Source organism: Cornus florida, unplaced genomic scaffold, assembly GCF_030987335.1.
Source record: "Cornus florida cultivar Cherokee Brave unplaced genomic scaffold, ASM3098733v1 CherokeeBrave_3.0.0_Hap2_Chr11, whole genome shotgun sequence".
NCBI classification, from domain to species: domain Eukaryota; kingdom Viridiplantae; phylum Streptophyta; class Magnoliopsida; order Cornales; family Cornaceae; genus Cornus; species Cornus florida.
This window is the reverse complement of record NW_026775581.1, coordinates 121,467,826-121,486,006: the sequence shown is the minus strand read 5'-3', so window position 1 is coordinate 121,486,006 and position 18,181 is coordinate 121,467,826. Positions and strand designations below refer to the sequence as shown.

At 37.5% G+C, this 18,181-nt stretch overlaps 2 protein-coding genes across 2 annotated transcripts; one reads left to right on the top strand and one right to left on the bottom strand.

Annotated features, from left to right (window-relative positions):
• The first annotated feature begins 6,813 nt into the window (after positions 1 to 6,813).
• Positions 6,814 to 10,593, top strand: LOC132285910 (protein DETOXIFICATION 27-like). Its single transcript, XM_059788141.1, has 8 exons — positions 6,814 to 7,243; positions 7,640 to 8,181; positions 8,267 to 8,353; positions 8,665 to 8,721; positions 9,604 to 9,842; positions 9,925 to 10,043; positions 10,142 to 10,231; positions 10,353 to 10,593. Exons 1-8 carry the CDS (start codon positions 6,950 to 6,952, stop codon positions 10,404 to 10,406), a joined length of 1,482 nt encoding a protein of 493 aa, XP_059644124.1. The 5' UTR covers positions 6,814 to 6,949; the 3' UTR covers positions 10,407 to 10,593.
• A 3,840-nt stretch (positions 10,594 to 14,433) lies between these two features.
• Positions 14,434 to 15,727, bottom strand: LOC132284960 (putative clathrin assembly protein At4g40080). The gene has a single exon (XM_059787105.1). The coding sequence runs from the start codon at positions 15,618 to 15,620 to the stop codon at positions 14,583 to 14,585; it is 1,038 nt and encodes a 345-aa protein (XP_059643088.1). The 5' UTR covers positions 15,621 to 15,727; the 3' UTR covers positions 14,434 to 14,582.
• Positions 15,728 to 18,181: the final 2,454 nt, after the last annotated feature.

Sequence of the window (18,181 nt, the reverse complement as noted above, 5' to 3'; positions counted from 1 at the left end):
ATCTCTAAACTCCATTTTCTTGGTGATCATCATTGCCTTGTAATTATTGTTGCACAAAGCTTTTGAGGACTCTTCCTGTTGCTTTCTTGGAATATTATTTCTTGATTTCCTCATCTTGGTCTTACTAATTTGATCTACAACTGTGGGCTTCCTAGTGAGTCTTTGCACCAGTTCACGGAAGTTTGCAACGTCTGTCTTGATGATCTCTGGTGCATGCATATATGTGAATTCTTGGCGGATTTCCTACTTTTGATAATATGTGTGAATTATTGTGCATGCCTGGTGCTGCTGATGAAGTTGGGTACTTTGGAACACAAGTTTGTTTCTGGTTCATGATCATCATCCCCTAGCCTCCTTATTAGTAAATATCAAGAAGTTGAGAGAGAGAGAGAGTGAGAGGGAGGTTGGTGGTGTATTTGTTGAAAACGTGTATGTAGAAGCTAGGGGGGATGCTAGCTTAATTAATTTGATATTGGCGTGAAATTAGTAGGAAGTGACAGCAGAAAAATTAATATTGTATAATAATTTCTAGGACAAAAGATAAAAATTGAAAAGAAAACCAAGCTGCTGCTGTCTATTGCGGGAAAGGATTGAATTAATGGATGAACCCTAGCTAGTCTGACAAATTTCAGGAGAGTGAGCGTCAGTGAAGTAATACAACTCAATGGTCCCACCCAATCATCTTGTACAGTATGAATATTTTTAACCTAGCAGTTAAGTAATATGTATATTATGTAAATAGTATTAGTTAGCATTGACCTACCTTAATATAGTTGCCGTAATTATGGGATTTGATTAGGTGAATTACTTTTTACATACATACTATAATTACTCTTTGATTGTCGCCACTTGTTTGGCAAATCTTGTAATATAAATAGTAATGAAAACAATAGGGAGTTGATCTCTTCCATCATCAGAGATTCTGCTTTGACTCCATTTTCTTTGGTTTACATGGTATCAGAGCAGGTTAGTCAAAGACTTCATTTTTTTTCTCCGTTTAGATATTTATTCAATTCTTTGTCCGGATCTGGTTCACAACATCATCAACCTCTCTGAAACCTCTGTTTAGAGTTGATCCTTGCTGATTTATTAGTCTCCTTGCACATTATTGTGACTAATAACTCCGTTGACATTATTCAGATTCATCTCTTTCGTTGCATATTTGATCCACTTTTGCTATGGATAAAAGTGACATCATTCCTGTTCATCTTACCGGGCTATTAACTATGTCGGATGGTCTTTTCATCTCAAGCACTATGTCTAAGGACAAGGATTGGCTGGATTTTCAGATGGAACTACCGTTGGGCCTACTGATGACAAAACCAAAGTCACATGGATCCAAAACAATTCAAAGGTGATTACTTGGATCTTGAATTCTATTGATCCTTTAATCACCTTGTCTATTCAGTCCTTTAGGAAAGCCTCAGAGATTTGGAAACATCTGAAGAAAGTTTGTCATCAGACCTACAAATCAAGAAAGTACTACATTGACATGGAGTTGGCTAAATACAGTCAAGGCGATAAGACTGTACAAGAATACTACAATGATTTCCTCTCACTCTAGCATGAGAAGGATTCTATGATCTTGGATGGTGTTGACCTACTGCACATTCACAAGTTCTTAAATTATAGAAGGAAGCCCATGTTAATCAATTCTTGATGACACTACACCCAGAGTTTGAGTCTATACGGGCTGCTTTAATGAATAGAGAGGCTTCTCCAGATTTAGATATATGTTTCCAAGAGGTTTTGAGAGAGGAACTTCGCCTTCAGTCTCAAGCATAACATCATAGAAGATTCAAAACCCTTTCATGCATTGGCCTTAAGCGAGACAGCTCTTCTTTCTACTAATAGCAAATCAATAGTGTTTTGAATGTAAGGATTTTGGCCACATTGCTCGCTATTGCAAAAAGAACTTCTGCAATTACTGCTAGAAATTTGGGCATATAATCTCTGAGCGTCGAAGACGTCTACCAAGGAATACCAAGGAAAACCGAGCTGATCCAGTTGCCTTCTATGCCCAAGCTGATCCTACTTCTACTAACAAGTCTTCCTCCCAGGCCATTCTCTTGACATTTAATTAGATTCGAGAGATGATTAATGCTTCTGTTGCATCTGTCTTTACCTCCATGGCAATGGTCGGTACAACTCAACTTCATCTTCTACATTTAATTCTCCCTCCTCTTGGGTTATTAACTTGGGTGCGTCTAACCATATGACTTTATAGCCTTGACAAATCTTATCCTTATACTAGAACTGAAAATATTCAGATTGCAAATGGCCAGAATATGGCTTTTTTTTGGTATTGGTTCTATCACCCTCTCTACTCCCCAAAATCAATTTCTTAATTTGTCTAATGTTTACTTTGTTCCTAATTTATCAGCTAATTTATTATTTGTGGGACAATTGTTTGATAATGGTTACACGGTTCAATTTACATCTTCTAGTTGTGTGATACAGGACTGGCAAACGGGAAAGGTGATCGGGATAGGGAGTAAACGTGGGAGAACGTTTCTGTTGGACGTGGGACTTGGAGCATTGCTTGCGTAATCTGTTAGCTCTCAGAATAATTTATGGACCATTTGGACTCATCTTGGCCATAGCCAAGGAATATACACTGTCGTGTTTTCACATCAAGTTTAGACCTTTCATTTTTTGGAATATGCACAAATGCTTTGCACCCAAAAACACGCAGATGATTATAAAAAACATCCTTACCTGTCCAAACTTGGTCTGGCACATCAAACCATAGAGGAACACAGGGTGTCTTGGTCATTTGAATAATGATAAACTTTATTTTTTATTCAAGTGTGGTTATTTGAATTGTTCTTTGAATAACAAAAAGTGTACTTATTTGTTACGGTCTAAATATATGTCCCGTTGTTCAAGTAAAAGTTATGTTTTACCATTTCCGATTCATTTCTCTTGACATAATGGTCCTTTTCACATTATTCATACAGCCGTTTAGGGAATTGCACCCAAATTCAGTAGGCTAGGTTATAAATACTATGTCACATTCATTGATGACACTCACGGTTTATATGGATTTATTTTCTTCGTTATAAATTTGAGGTTTTGTCCGCATTCAAAAAATTCAATAATCTTATGGAAATTCAATTCAACAAAAAAATCAAGGCCCTCCGGTCTTACTCAGGTGGGGAATACATTCTTAAAGATTTATCTTCCTTTTTCCCTGATAAAGGGATTGTGATGTTGTGGCCCGAATTTGGTGCGGCGACCTGTCGGATAAGCATTTTGTGGGCCGAATTTGGTGCCGGGTCGCGTTGGATGAGCCTTTATGTGGGCCTGTTGGGAAATTTTTGACCCGTTTTTGTTCATGGGTCATGAACCTAATTAGTACTCTCTTCTTGTAACTCGATATATAAGGACGCTTAGGGTTTGGAGTGTGTGATGTGCTTCTTTGTCAAACTCAATTTGAATGATTAACAGTGTGGTAGAGTGTTGAAGCAAACAATCTTATATTTTTATATGTATCATTGTCACTAAATATAGTATAGCAAGTAGAGATCGAACACAAGGACTATAGGCTTGAATCAAATTTAACATTAATGAAAATGAGATTAAAAGGATCGTTTGGTTTGATTATAACTAATGCTAAACTTAAACAAATGATAATGCAAGGAAATGAAATAGCAACGATCAAGATAAGGTAAGAGTGAGAGAGAGAGATACTCAGGGTATGGAATTCACCTCTAAGCCCTTGTAACTATACCAATTGCATCCAAATTTTGGGGAAATCAAATGTCCAAAATGAGATTGTGGCTGCACACAATTGAAGTCAAGATGATACTAAGTTGACATCAAAAAACATGAATCATCAAAGCTAAGTATGATTTGTCCACTTACCTACTTTTACTCTAAAATTGTAGTACAAATCATCAAATCAAGTTGTATGCAATCATATCCAATTAACACTATTGCATAACCATCATCAATTACATTTACAAAAAGTAAATGATGAAGAGATTAATCATCAACAACCAATATATAAGACAATATAGAGATTAGGAGAAGATCAATTGAAGCAATTAAGAACAATTATTTTCGGTACAACCAAATTGAATACACAAGGTCATACAATCCATGAAGAATTCCCCAAATTGAATACAATAGATACAATTTACTTGAGCTTAGGGTTTCATCCAAACCCTAAGAGAGAAGTTAGCTAGCCATGGAGAGGTCTAAAGACGATCCTTGAAGCTTCAAACTCCATCTCCTAGCACTACCAAAGCTTCTTCTCTAATCCTCGAGAGCAAACCCTAGAGAGAAAATGTAGAGAGCTCCCAAAATCAAAACCAATTCAAGTCTCCCTTTGCAAAATGGCTTGAATCCCCTTTTATACTTGATCCTTGGGCTCCAAAAATGGTTAGAACTCGTACACAAGGCTTATCATTTGAGTGCACCACGGGCTAGTCATCAAGAGAACTCCAGATCTGAAGTTGAAGAGCCTCGGCTTCGAACTCGACGATCGAGTTAAGTGCTCGATCGATCAAGACTCGAACAGTGCTTGATTGATCGAGACTCGAACTGTAATAGTTATGCTTATATATATATATATATGTATATGTATATATATTAAAGTTAAGATTTTTTTCAAAAGTAGGTGGGCCCCACCAATAACTTAAAAACATGACTAAAGGCCATAAGGCCATTATGTAGACATATATTTCTCTCTCTCTCTCTCTGCTTCCGGCCTTCTCTCGGCATCTCTTTTCTTTTTCTCTTTTTGTAATTTTAAGCTTTGATCTCATCTTCACTAATTGGATTTTGGTTGAACATTATGAAGCAAAGTTGTTGAGCTCGTCGAGCCCGTTAATTTGATAGGAGCCAATCATCATTTGGTGCACTCTAGGGAGTTCAAAATTCTAGGGTTCTTGGGCTCAAATTGGGGGTTTTCATCAATTTGAGGTAAGGGTGTTCTAATCTACAACTTCTTAGCTCTTTTTGTGAATTTTGCCCCTTAAATTTGATCCTAAGCATGCTAATTTTGATTATCTAGTTTGTGGTTGAAGCATGTTTAACTAAAATGCTAAATGTGTTCCATGTATTATTTGAATTCATATATATGACTAGATTTATTACGGTGATTGAGCATGTTTGGTGTTGACATGTTATATGTCCTAAGATTATGTATTTATTTATTACTTTGAAAGAAAATGATGCTATGGTCAATAAATAAATAAATAAATAAAAGAAATGAATGCTTATAAATTTCTATTAAATTGTGATGATGATTTAAATGGAATGTATGAAAGCCTATGGTTGAATTGATAAATTGAAGCATGCGCATTCATGTATTCATTGGGAAAGAGAAAGGGGAAAAAAAATGTTTTTTTGAACAAACGAAATTATTTTGGGGAAAATATTTTTTTTAAAGGAGTTTGCGAAAACCAGACGCCTAGGAGGCGCCTAGTGGTCCGTGGTGTTAGTGTAGTCTAAAAGGGATCATGGTTGAGCTAACTAGGCCGGATGCGACGCCTTGAAGGTGCCTTGTGGTCGTGGATAGTTAGTCAACCCTCCATTCGTGACGCCTTGGAGGTGCCTTGGGTCGGATTACACTAACGGTTTTGGAAGTTGAAACGGAAATGTTTCGGAAAATGGGGAGTAACATTTGCATATTGCACTTCATGACATTGTGGTAAACTTGTGATTGGGTGGTATTTGTTACATACTTGTTATTGTATTTGAGTGTGTGTGTTTCCTTATAGCATGATCCCTTTCACTTTTTTATCTATTCATTGTATAGATTCACGGGGATATAAGAAGTGTGTCTTAGACACTTCCTACTGAGCTAATGCTCACCCCATTATTTCTAACATTTTTCAGGACATGGAAAAGAGGTGGCGGACGACGATCCACCACGATTTTAGACGAGCACGGAGACCTATTTTATTTTTTTTTGCTATCTTTTGTATTAAAACTCTCTAATATTTTGTAAATGTAATATTAACTAACTCGTAAAACTTTAGTTTAATTAATATAATGTTGTAAGCCATGGACTTTTAAATTCTAACTACGCTTTTTGGACTGTAACTTGATGTAACCAAATTATGTTCCTTGTTGGATGAGATGGAGGAATGGGATTTTGTATGTATGTAGTCACTTTGGAGATGTGATATTATATATGTATATTGCATTGGGACAGGATATGTTAGATTTAAGGCCCAGTGAGGCCATTGTATTTATTTTTTTTGTATTTCAACAGTTTGTTTAGAGACATTTTTTGCGGAGGTCATGCCGAAATTTTTATAGATTTTTATTATTATTTTGGTATCCATTTGGGTCGTTACACGAACAATACTCGATCGATCGAGAATCAAACAGTACTCGATCAATCAAGTTGAATAGTAAATTCTGCACTTCAACCCACTTTTGCTTGCCACTCTTCGCCAAGACTTCATTCGGCATATAGAAGCTTTAAAACACTGGATTTAGCCTTGTTTACCCTGAAACACCTGAAATCGGAAATAAAGTAAATTAGAACTAAAAAGATAAACAAAGATAGATTAAGGTACAAACATATGTAAGAATAAGGGGTACTTATCAATGTACTGAAAATTGTATATAGAGAAAGTGTAAAGGGCTGAAACTTGTAATCTCCGATTTTACACATAGTGAAGATTTTATAATAATATAATATATTATTATAATACGAGGACATTAAAGTTACTTTTCGGCAGTCGGGCCAGCGAACGGTTCTACCATGTGTAATTTGTCCACACATCAGGGAAGTGAGTGACAGCTTTATATAATTGGCTTTGATCACTCCTATTACAAAATGATACAGTTACAAAGCCGTAGGCCTATAGCAACTAAAATCAAATGCTGATGATTATTAGTTACTATTATTTTAAAGCCACCACCCACGGCATTACCAAAGCGTTGCCTTTGGCAGACGAAGCAGACATTAACAGACACCACGAAGAATATGGCAAGCAGAGGTGTAGGAAGGGAATCAAAGCTTCCCTTATTAGCTGATTCACACTCAACCATACGATCAAATGACACAGAAGAATATGATCACCATGAAACACTTTCATGGAAGATCTGCTCCGAATCAAAGAAGCTGTGGCACATAGTGGGTCCAACCATCTTCAGTCGCCTCACCTCCTACTCCATGGTGGTCGTCACCCAAGCCTTTGCTGGCCACCTTGGCGATCTCCAGCTTGCCGCAATATCCATTGCCTACAATGTTATCCTTGGCTTTGATTTTGGCCTCTTGGTATTCTCTCTCTATTATATATATATATATATATTTATGTTTGTTTGTAACTTTGTATGTTCGATGTAGAACTGATTGCAGAAAAAAACAACTTTTGGGGGATGAGTCTGGTTTGACTGAAAAGACTAATTTCTAATTTTAAAAAATGGGTCAATTCATAAAACTCAGCGGCTTCCTACTTTACAACGATACTTTTTGACAAAATTCTGTTGTTTAGGAGTCTGAAATCTTGATATTTGTGTTACTGAATATTTAGAGGTTTTTTCTGAATGTCTAAATGGACTCAAATTCCTAGTATTGTCAGAGTTAACTTTATCAAAGTTGTCTATTGTTCATTTGTAAACCTTAATAACTTCCACTCCATCAGAATTTAAAGTGTTAAATTTTGTTTCTCAGTTGGGAATGGCAAGTGCTTTGGAGACGCTATGTGGGCAAGCTTTCGGAGCAAAGAAATACGAAATGTTGGGTGTATATATGCAGCGTTCATGGATTGTTCTCTTCATTTGTTGTATTCTAATCTTGCCTATATTTATATTTGCCTCTCCAATCTTGAAGCTGTTGGGACAGCCTTCAGAAGTTGCAGAGTTAACTGGGGTAGTGGCTATGTGGATTGTCCCACTTCACTTGAGTTTTGCATTTGTGTTTCCATTGCAGAGGTTCTTGCAGAGCCAGCTTAAAACAGCTGTGCTTGCATGGGTGTCTTTGGTGGCACTTGTGGTGCATGTGATTGTGAGTTGGTTGTTTGTGTATGGATTTAAGCTAGGAGTGATTGGTACTGCTGTTACATTGAGTTTTTCTTGGTGGGTTTTAGCGTTTGGGTTGTTGGGTTATTGTGTGTTTGGTGGGTGTCCTCTTACTTGGTCTGGTTTCACCTTTCAAGCTTTTTTTGGTCTCTGGGAGTTCATCAAACTCTCTGCTGCTTCTGGGGTCATGGTATGGTATGGTAATCTCTCTTGATAAATGCATATAACAGTATTCTTTCTAAATTATGTGAATGTTTGATCTTATAATATTAATTAACAGCTTGGAGAATTGGTACTACAGAGTACTGATATTGATGGCCGGAAACCTGAAGAATGCAGAGGTGGCCTTGGATGCTTTGTCTATCTGGTATCCATTAATCCTTTATGATCTTTTCATTTTAGTTATATTTTGCAATCTTGAATATATATAGTGTTGGTCCACTGCACGAGGTCTTTGTTATTGCGGGCATGGCTAGTGTCCTTTTGGTGTAAAATTTGAAGTTATAATCCTTAAACAAAATTGGTATAACTATTGATCACATTGTTGCTAGTGGGTTGTTGATGGATTGGTTCATAGTGCGTTTGACATTGCTGACATGCACTAACCTTAGCATTATCTCTTTATCTCTTATCTCTTATTGATTTATGACTCGTTTTTGTTTTGCTCCAATTTGGCAGCATGAGCATTAATGGCTGGGAAATGATGATTCCTCTGGCATTTTTTGGTGCCACTGGGTAACTATGAACCACCACCACTTATTATCTTATTGGGCCCAATTTCAATCATATACTATACGGAAAATTGAAATCTACTATACAAATTGGAAAATGATTTTAAAGTAAGGAGTTTGGCAGACAGAATGCTTTTAATTGGTCAATGTATGTAAAATATAAGGTTCTATACACTCTCTACTTACTTATCTCTTGTATAAATAACCAATCAAGGGCATTCTATTAAGAAATTCTGCCAAATTCATCTCGCTGAATATCACTACTCATACAAATTATATGAGAAATGATAACATTTCAGAAATTCAGAGAGTCCTCACATGTACTATATAGCATTCAATGGTACTCTAGTCAGCCAAGGTATGTGTTTCATTAAAATCTTCTAGCATGGTTGCAATTAAGATGTGTTAAACTGTTTGATGAATCAACTCCAGCCCAGCCTGATCTCAACTTTGGGTATGAATCCCTAAATCCAAATCTAAGCCCAATTTAAACTCTTTTTTTTCTTCTTCTTCTCCTCTCTACCAAACATTGACCTAAGGCCTTGTAGTTAAGACCCAAGGTGACCGAGGACAAAGGGGACCACTAAGCCCAATCCAACCTCCAACATGAGTCCAAGGTAGCTCACTTTTCAAAGCTTAGGTTGAATTCAATTTGGTCGAATTATAAACAAGTTAAGACTTGTGTTTGTTGGATTAGGCTTGGGCTTGATAAGCTAATTGCTCTTGGTTTACTAAGATTTTAATAATAATAATAATATGGGTCAGTTTGGGGTCAGGCTAGCTCTGTTGGACTTTTATTTCAATAATTAGTTAGATGCATACATAATTAGAAAATTGATAATATAGGCAGATGCTTATATAAAATATTTGTGATGATATATGACAGAGTGAGGGTGGCAAACGAGCTTGGAGCTGGCAATGGAAAAGGAGCCAAATTTGCCGCGATTGTGTCTGTGGCAACATCCACTGTGATAGGTTTTTTCTTCTGGTTATTGATTATGATTTTCAACCATAATTTTGCCTTAATATTTTCGTCTAGCCAACCCATCCTCGAAATGGTAGACAAGCTCAGAGTCCTCTTAGCGTTCACAATTCTCCTCAATAGTATTCAACCAGTTCTCTCCGGTAACAATTCCTACTCTTTTTTTTATTTTCTTTTTTTATTTTCCCGTCACAATTTAACAGAGGCATTTTCTTTCATTTGCAGGGGTTGCTGTGGGATCAGGGTGGCAATCATATGTTGCATACATAAATCTAGCTTGCTATTATGTGATCGGAGTCCCCCTCGGAATTATGTTGGGATGGACTTTTCACCAAGGCGTCACGGTGTGAACCATGTTTTTTGCAATTTCTGAATGTGATTTTGTTAATTTGAAAAATGGTTTATTATAGTTCATGTGAAAATGGATGTGTTCACTAATTAGGGTATTTGGGCTGGAATGATCTTTGGAGGGACCGGTGTTCAAACCTTGATATTGGCCCTCATTACCATTCGATGTGACTGGGAGAAAGAGGTAAAAACAATTGAATTAACCAGCGAATACCGTCGTGCTACTTTGGCTTTTTATATTGAAAATATGAGTAAATTCATGTTGATCTCAATTAATTTAGACATGTTTTGGATTGGAATTGCAGGCAGAGAAAGCAGGCATGCATGTAAAGAAGTGGGCAAGCATTAATCAAGAATAGTTACAAAAAGCTATCTTTAAATTATCTAGCTAATGTCATTGGTATGGTGTTTTTACTGCAATCTTTTATTGGGGTAAGTCGAGATGTAAAAATAATTACTTCATTGTAACTAAAGGATATGACTAGTGCAATAAAATCACATTTTCAAGAATGCAGATTAGTAATTGAAGGTCTGATTCGAAAAGAAAAGGCAATTGTTTCGACTGTCAGTTGAGTTTCAATGATTTGTGCTGTCATGCTTAACGTGGTGTTTGATATAAGGTTAATTCTGGATCAGGTCTCTGTCCTATAGGCTATATCTAAGATTGATTATAGGCGCCAAGTGATTTGGCATGGTCATTGTAGGTCTCTGAAGCTTGCAAATGTTAAATTCAAAGTCGCTATGACTAGAACTATTATTACCCGCTTCTAATCCGGTTTACAAAAAATCCAAAACGCAAACCCTAGCTTTGTCATTATTTAATTTTTGTTTTTCGGTGAAGTTACTTATAAACTTTATCGGAAAACCAAAAAAAAAAAATGTATAAACTTAATCATTATTTTAAAAAAAATAATAAAAAAGGTGACATAGTAAGACATATAAAGACTACAATTTTCTAATGTGTTGGGTAACATAAGCCTTTAATGGACTAAGAAATGATGTTGGTAGATAATGTGTGTGTGAGTATAATCACAGAAAAATAAATAATGTTGATGAATTATGAAGCTGTGAAAGTCGGAACAAGAACTATATTTTTCATGAATCATTAGAATTGTAATCTCTAAATCCTTGTTTCATCCTTGTCAGGATAAATAAATAAAAAATATTATATTATTTGCTCCCAAAGAGTGGGGCCAGAATTGTAATTTACTTTATTTTAAAATTAATTCGCCCACAAAAGATAAAGCTGGGCCGTAGGCATTCCTATGCTAGTAACCCACCGAGACAGTTTCCGCGCTTGAAATTTGACCCGGTTGGGCATATGACATAGGTCCTGTTGTATTTGTTGTTTTTATTGGCCCAAGCCACGTATGGGCAAATTCGGTTTCTAGGAGGCGTATAATTCAACTGGGCTTGGCCCAACAACTATACCTCATCACACTTGGGCTAACTATCTTAGGTCTAAGGCAGGGCAAAACCAAGCTTGGGTTATCATGATTATTACACATGCGTTACCCAAGTGATCTAGTCGAGTAGAGTGTCCACCTCCCGGAGCAAGTGTGCCCAGTGTCATGGGCTTAGAGATTTGGCGCAGCAGCATGGCCCGTGCGGCACCAAAGCGTTGCTTCAGCTCGCGCAAGCGCCCTGGTCAGCCACCACGACCTGCCCTCCCAAGGATACATGCTGACTGGTTTCGACCTACCTTAATCTCATCAGGGGAACGGCTCAAGCTCTCAACCAATTTGTGCAGGGATGGCCAACTCCCTTCTTCATAGTCAAGTCCACGACTAGCGACAAGCACCTCGAACTGAACCGAGTCAATCTGCCTGAACTCTGAAGAGGTACCATCTTGTGGTCCTGCACGTCCCTTCCCTGGAACCATTCCCAGTCAATGAATGTTCTTAGCCAACTAGCATGCGTGTCTTCTATGCTCATGGCGTCGTTAGGAATCGGAACGTGACATTCTCCCCGACCCAAATCCTGCGACGCCCTCATCACAGTGCGGTGCTGACTCCGCTGTGTCCAACATTCCAAAGTCTCTCTCCTCCAAGTAGTATGCTCGCCTGCCCACCATCGCTTCCTTGTACAACCCCTGGCTGCACTCGCCCAATGATAGGGCTCAGACCAAGGGGACGTCCACTCCTCAAGGACGTGACTCTTCTCCGTCATGCCGCCTCCGCGACATCCCGAGCAAGCAAGGGCTTCCTACCGACTTGATGCTTGCCCTTCACCACGGTTTGCATCACCCAAGGAGCTCGCACGAACTTTGGTGCACGCGGCCCTCCGGCCCTCCAGTGCGCAACTTCAACGGACACCTCTTCCTGGGGAGATGGAGGCTCTCCCCCCAACTGCATTGATTCCTTCTCATCAACGCAACTTCAGTGCACTGTCTTCATTCTCAAGACCCCCGGATCGACAAGGGGACACACCTCTGTGCTTTACCCCAAGTCCTGCTCTGATACCATTTGTCACGGGCCTAGAGATTTGGCGCAGCGGCACGGCCCGTGCGGCATCAAGGTGTTGCTTCAGCTCACGCAAGCACCCTGATCAGCCACCACGACCTGCCCTCCCAAGGATACATGCTGACTGGTTTCGACCTGCTTTGATCTCATCAGGGGAACGACTCCAGCTCCCGACCAGTTTGTGCAGGGATGACCAACTCCCTTCTTCATAGTCAAGTCCATGACTAGCGACAAGCACCTCAAACTGAATCGAGTCGACCTGCTTGAACTCTGAAAAGGTACCATCTTGTGGTCTTGCACGCCCTTTCCCTGAAACCATTCCCAGTCAATGAATGTTCTTAGCCAACCAGCATGCGTTTCTTCTATGCTCATGGCGTCGTTAGGAATCGGAACGTGACACCATGCTTGAGTTCACCTCCCCTAGAAAAATTTTTTTGCACCTTAAATACTTCGTTATCTTTTGTCATTAACTAATTGTATCATGTCACATAAGTAAAAATGTTTTATGCTAATGGACCCTATCACTACATATCAGGATCTAATCTGTTAATGACACATTTCACTGATACAATTAAGTTTTTCTCCCCCACCCCTAATTTGTCAAAAATAAATAAATAAATAAATTGTGATCATTACACAGCCAGTCCCACACCACGTGCCCAATGCCCATTCCCCACCCCTACTTAGAATATTGATTTTTCATGGACAAGTGGTGTGCATACAAATGAATTGTGACAGCTGTGGCACCACATTTATTTCATTAACAATAATATAAGGTAGATATTTATATATAAAGAAATGAAGTAGGCATTTATAAATCGTAAACTTTATTTATGGAGTAGACAGGTGGAAGTGCAGTATTGGTTCCATTTGTTATTTTAATGAGGAAGGTCTAGCTTATTTATCTCATTAGTGACAGCATTTATGAGGCTTGGGTCGCTGGTATATAGTTCAATCTAGAGACTTGGCTAAATTAGATGTAACGTTGAAGTACTAACAACCTCTTTAACAATACTAATCAGTCTTAGACATGTGCCAAGACTAATTCACTCTTGGACATGTTCTTTGGATTTTTGAAGTTTTCAAATCATACTTTGGGTGTAAATAATTAATCTGATTTGAGTTGAAATTTCTTTAGTAAAAATAAAAATTTAAGCACCTGCTACACCTAATTATTTCAATTCTTCCACCTAATTTTTTTCATAATATAGTCGTATTATGACAAAATCAACACCATCTTACTTCACCTATGTTATTGTCAATTTGTCATAATAATTTGTTACTTAAATTTAATATTTTAAAGGGACATAAAATATGTTATTTAAATTTAATAAGTAAACAAATATTTTAGGACAATAAAAAAAAATAATAAACAACTAAATTGAAACGGAAGGGTATATATTTGTCTTTTTTTTGTAACATCTTTTTCCCACCTCTTTCTTTTCTCGGACCGTACTTGTTCCCTACTTAAAATCCACCGATCAACCAAATCAAATCATTTTCTTGTACTCTCTTCATTATTTCTTTCTTTTTTATTACTAGTACTTTTTTTTATCTTTTTTATGTTAGAAATTCTTCAACTCAAACCTCACCTTCGAAGGAAGAGACGTTATACCAACTTGATTAATAACCAACATATATCCAAACTCAAATAAACAATTTTATTTGATGAATGAAAAAAAAAAAAAAAAAACAGATTCTCCCTTTTATTTTTCAAAAGAATTGCGAAGAGAAAATTTCAATCTATTTTTTATGCTCAATCAATGCACAGGAACAACTCCTCATATGTGGGCTAAAGGAAAAAATGTCAGATTGTGATCTTCAATGGATGGTTGCATGGAATTCAAAATTAAATACTGTATTTGAGTTTGCGTAAGTATGGTAAAAAATAATAATAATAATAGTAATAATAATAATAACTAAATAAATTTAAAAATGAGTATTTAATTCAAACAAAATCACCAATCCTATATACAAATGTTACCATGCTTACATTTAAAAAAGTTGATATACAAAAAGAAATTAATAATGAATTTAACTACAAACACAAACACAAGTCACTAAAAAGGAAAACTAGTTCAAGTCAAACCTTACAGAGGAGAATCGAACCGAGTCACCCTGATTCAAAACTCGGTCTCCAAACCGAGCCGACTCACTTCCCCTTCCCACAGTTAACAACTTCCCTCCATCACTTGTGTACGGCTTCATCATCCCAATTCTATCAATCAACTCTTCAATTAATCCCCACAACGTCTCCATTGAAGCCTTCCTAATACTAGTAAACAAACCCATCAACCTTTCTTTACAATCCTCTAATCTCTTCAAAGCACACACCAACTCGACCGACTCACCGAAACTCAGACAACTCAGTCTCTCCATAAACTCGGTGACTCGTATCAAAACTTGGTTAACCGCAGACAAATAGTCACCACCCACCAGACCTACCACCTCGTTAATTAATTTGTTGTCATCAACGAGGATAGAATCAGGTACTTTGCATATTTCTTCGATCACTGCAACCAGCGAACCAACATCTCTAATTAAATCAAGGTTCGTGAATGACGAGACTCTCTCTTCTTGCTTATCTCTCTCCACGATACTCGAGGTTGAAGATAGGAAGAAACCCAGAACTCGGCACGTGGAGAGGAAGGTTTCGAGGTAGCGCGCGTACCATCTGACCCACGCGGAGAGGGCCCACGTGGTGGCGGACGCGCCGTCACGGAAGGCGGAGAGCTTGAGGTAGTTGCGGCCGCCGGATGCCGGGAAGATGGAGAGCTGGTCCTGGAGGATGAAGGGGCCGCGTTTGATGATGTGGTGGATGGTGAGGAGGCACTTGAGGGCGACGGAGGAGTGGTGGGTCCGGTGGAGGCGGTCCATTAGGGACTGGATGAGGGCGGAGGCAGTGGCGCGTGAGCTGTCGCCGAGAGAGAGGAGCGTGGAGAGGTGCTTGTCTTCAGGCGGGGTTGAGGGAGAGTGGGTGGTGGCTCGGAGGAGTGCGAGGTGGAGTGAAAGAGAAGGGGTGTTTGGTTTGGGAAGTAGAGCTGCCTTGGATAGTGAAGCCTTGTCCTTGATAACGCCTATGAAATCTCTGAGTGTCGTTATTCTCCCCATCTATGGAAGAAATGAGTTGAGTTTTAGAGAGAGAGAAGAGAGAGAGAGAGAGAGAGAGAGCTGTGGATGATTGCGGGTTGCTTTGTTAAGTTGGTTTGACATTTTTTATGATTCATATTGCAAGTTTGTAACTTGGGGTTCGATTTTTTTTTTTTTTTTTTTTTTTTTTTTTTTTCCAAGTTCTTCTAACTTACTCGATTAAAATATATAGTAAAACAGTGACATTTTAATTTTCTTTTAACTTACTCTTATCTAAAGCAGACAGGAAAGCAACAAAAGATATATATTTAATGAAACGTGTTCATTTTATTGACTTTTGACCTAAAATCAAACGTGATTATTTTATTGACTTTTGAGCTCTTAACTTTTTGATTGCATCCAGAGGGAGCAGCTTTGGGAAAAATTAATGGTTATGTTTAGTTTATAAATTTGAAATAATTATCAAAGAAATTACAAAATAGAAAATTATTTTAAGAGAATTATAAAAAATTATTTTTTAAAAATATTTATATTTATAGTAATATTCGGACTTAAAATATTTTTAAAAAAAAAAATATAGTTTTTTGAAAAATATAGAATTTTGAAAAATAAATTTTTTTTTATTTTAATATTTGACAAAGTTTAAATCGAGATTGAAGTCGAGCTCATCGTGTAAAATAACTTTTTGTTAAGTTTTAATATTTTTTTCTTTGTAAATATTTTATGACAAACAAACACAAAAAAATAAAAGTTATATATATATATTTTACATCCAAACAAACGGGGCTTAAAAAAATTCCTACTATCTCTATATAGGTGCAGTTTTCTTTTTTTTCCTTTTGCTTCGTAATTGTTATTTGTTAATATAAATTTTATTTAAAAAAATTCAAGAAAGAGAATAAGATTTAAATTCTAGGAATTTAACCCTGTTTGTAAAAGGATAGTGAGAACATATAATAATTTTTAGATATCGGGGACCAAAAAAAAATATCTCGAACAAGTCTCTGGCACTTTGCTTCTCACTACAATTACAAAAAATAAAAAAGACACAAAAACACCAGGGTTTTGCAAATTCTTTTGGTGTGAGCATTTTAACTTCTATTTTTTAAATTGGTCTTATTTTAAATTTATTTCAATTAACAGATTTTAGAAAACACTAAAAATTAATTAATTAATTATATTTTTTTTCCATTCTAATTTCAAGCAATTGAACATAAAAATGAATTTCAAACTTTTTTTTTTCTTTGACTTCTGTTTAATAAAATTCTTCAAATCATACAAATACCGTAAGTGTGATAACCGTGTCATCTTTTCCTTTTTCGATATTATTATTATTTTTATTATTTTATTATATTTCTTTTCTGTCTTCGAGTCATGTGGGTTAAGCCTGAGTTAAGTGCTTGTGAATAGTTTCCGACACTTCATTCATTCCATCCTTATACATTTTGCCCTTGATAGGGAAAAATATAAACCTATCCTACCCTCGATAAGATTGATTATATTTCATTATCAAGGATAATGAAATCAAATCTGACGTGGTTCAACAAGTAAGAATAATCCTACTATAACTAGAGGAGGTCAAAAGGATTAAATCATATCCCGACAAATCTGGTAATAAATCTCTTATGATTTTGCACAAGCGGAAGATAAGGTCAACCATCGATATCAGCGAAACGGTTTTGATTCCAATCGACAGCCATAAATAGGGCATCAAGCCATTAAAGAAGGTATAACGTAAAAACTATTATTAATCCATACCTTCTTTTTAGACCTCCGTGACTAATTTGATCGTCGGAGAGCTCTTGGCAGGCACCACACCGGTGCCGTCAAGGTTCATCAATCTTTTCCTCTCTTTCTTGCAGGAAAACGGTATCATATCGGACTGCGCGAATTTCAGCCTCAACAGTTGGCGCCGTCTATGGGAATCACGATTCCCTTGAATCAATTAATTACTCGTTAGGTATATACGTTTGCAGTCCGGTATGGTTACCGAAGGAACACCGTCGCAGGGATCTGGTCAAAGGGTAGAGTCGGGTGAAAACCTAGACGTCCCAAACGACCAGGCACGGCTTGCAGCGTTGGAACTACAGGTTCAAACTTTGAGTCAGGGTATGAACCAGTTGATCCAACAAAATGCAACGCTCTTGCAACACCTTGTTCCACCGGCTCAACAAAACTTTCCAGGACAAGATATCTCCGGTCCAAACGGAGGTAATGAAAATCTTGAAGAGAAGGATAATCATTCCCCCCAAAATGAGACTGAAGTGGAACAAAGCCAGGTGGGAACCCGACATAGAGAGGTGGTTCACCTATCTCTCCTACGGAGTTCCCGACCTCCTGAAAGCATAGCCTTCTGTCTTAAGAAAAAGACAAAGAAAGTTACCCATCTCGACTTGCAGATCAAGGATCTCAAGGGGAAAATGGAAGATGTAATGTAGGCTATGAAAGGGAAAGGTCCTGCCACCGTAGACGATCTAGTACAAAGAACCAACTTGCCTTTCAGCCCCGCCGTTATGAAATGTCCACTACCTAGCAAGTTCAGGATGCTCTCATTCGAAAGCTTCGATGGGACCAAAGATCCC

Excerpts from the sequence above, each read along its gene's own strand:
- LOC132285910 (XM_059788141.1), top strand. The coding sequence starts at position 6,950 with ATGGCAAGCAGAGGTGTAGGAAGGGAATCAAAGCTTCCCTTATTAGCT. Across the intron at positions 9,843-9,924 it reads TATTCAACCAGTTCTCTCCG|GGGTTGCTGTGGGATCAGGG; the intron begins GTAACAATTCCT and ends TTTCATTTGCAG. Across the intron at positions 10,044-10,141 it reads CTTTTCACCAAGGCGTCACG|GGTATTTGGGCTGGAATGAT; the intron begins GTGTGAACCATG and ends TTCACTAATTAG.
- LOC132284960 (XM_059787105.1), bottom strand. The coding sequence starts at position 15,620 with ATGGGGAGAATAACGACACTCAGAGATTTCATAGGCGTTATCAAGGAC.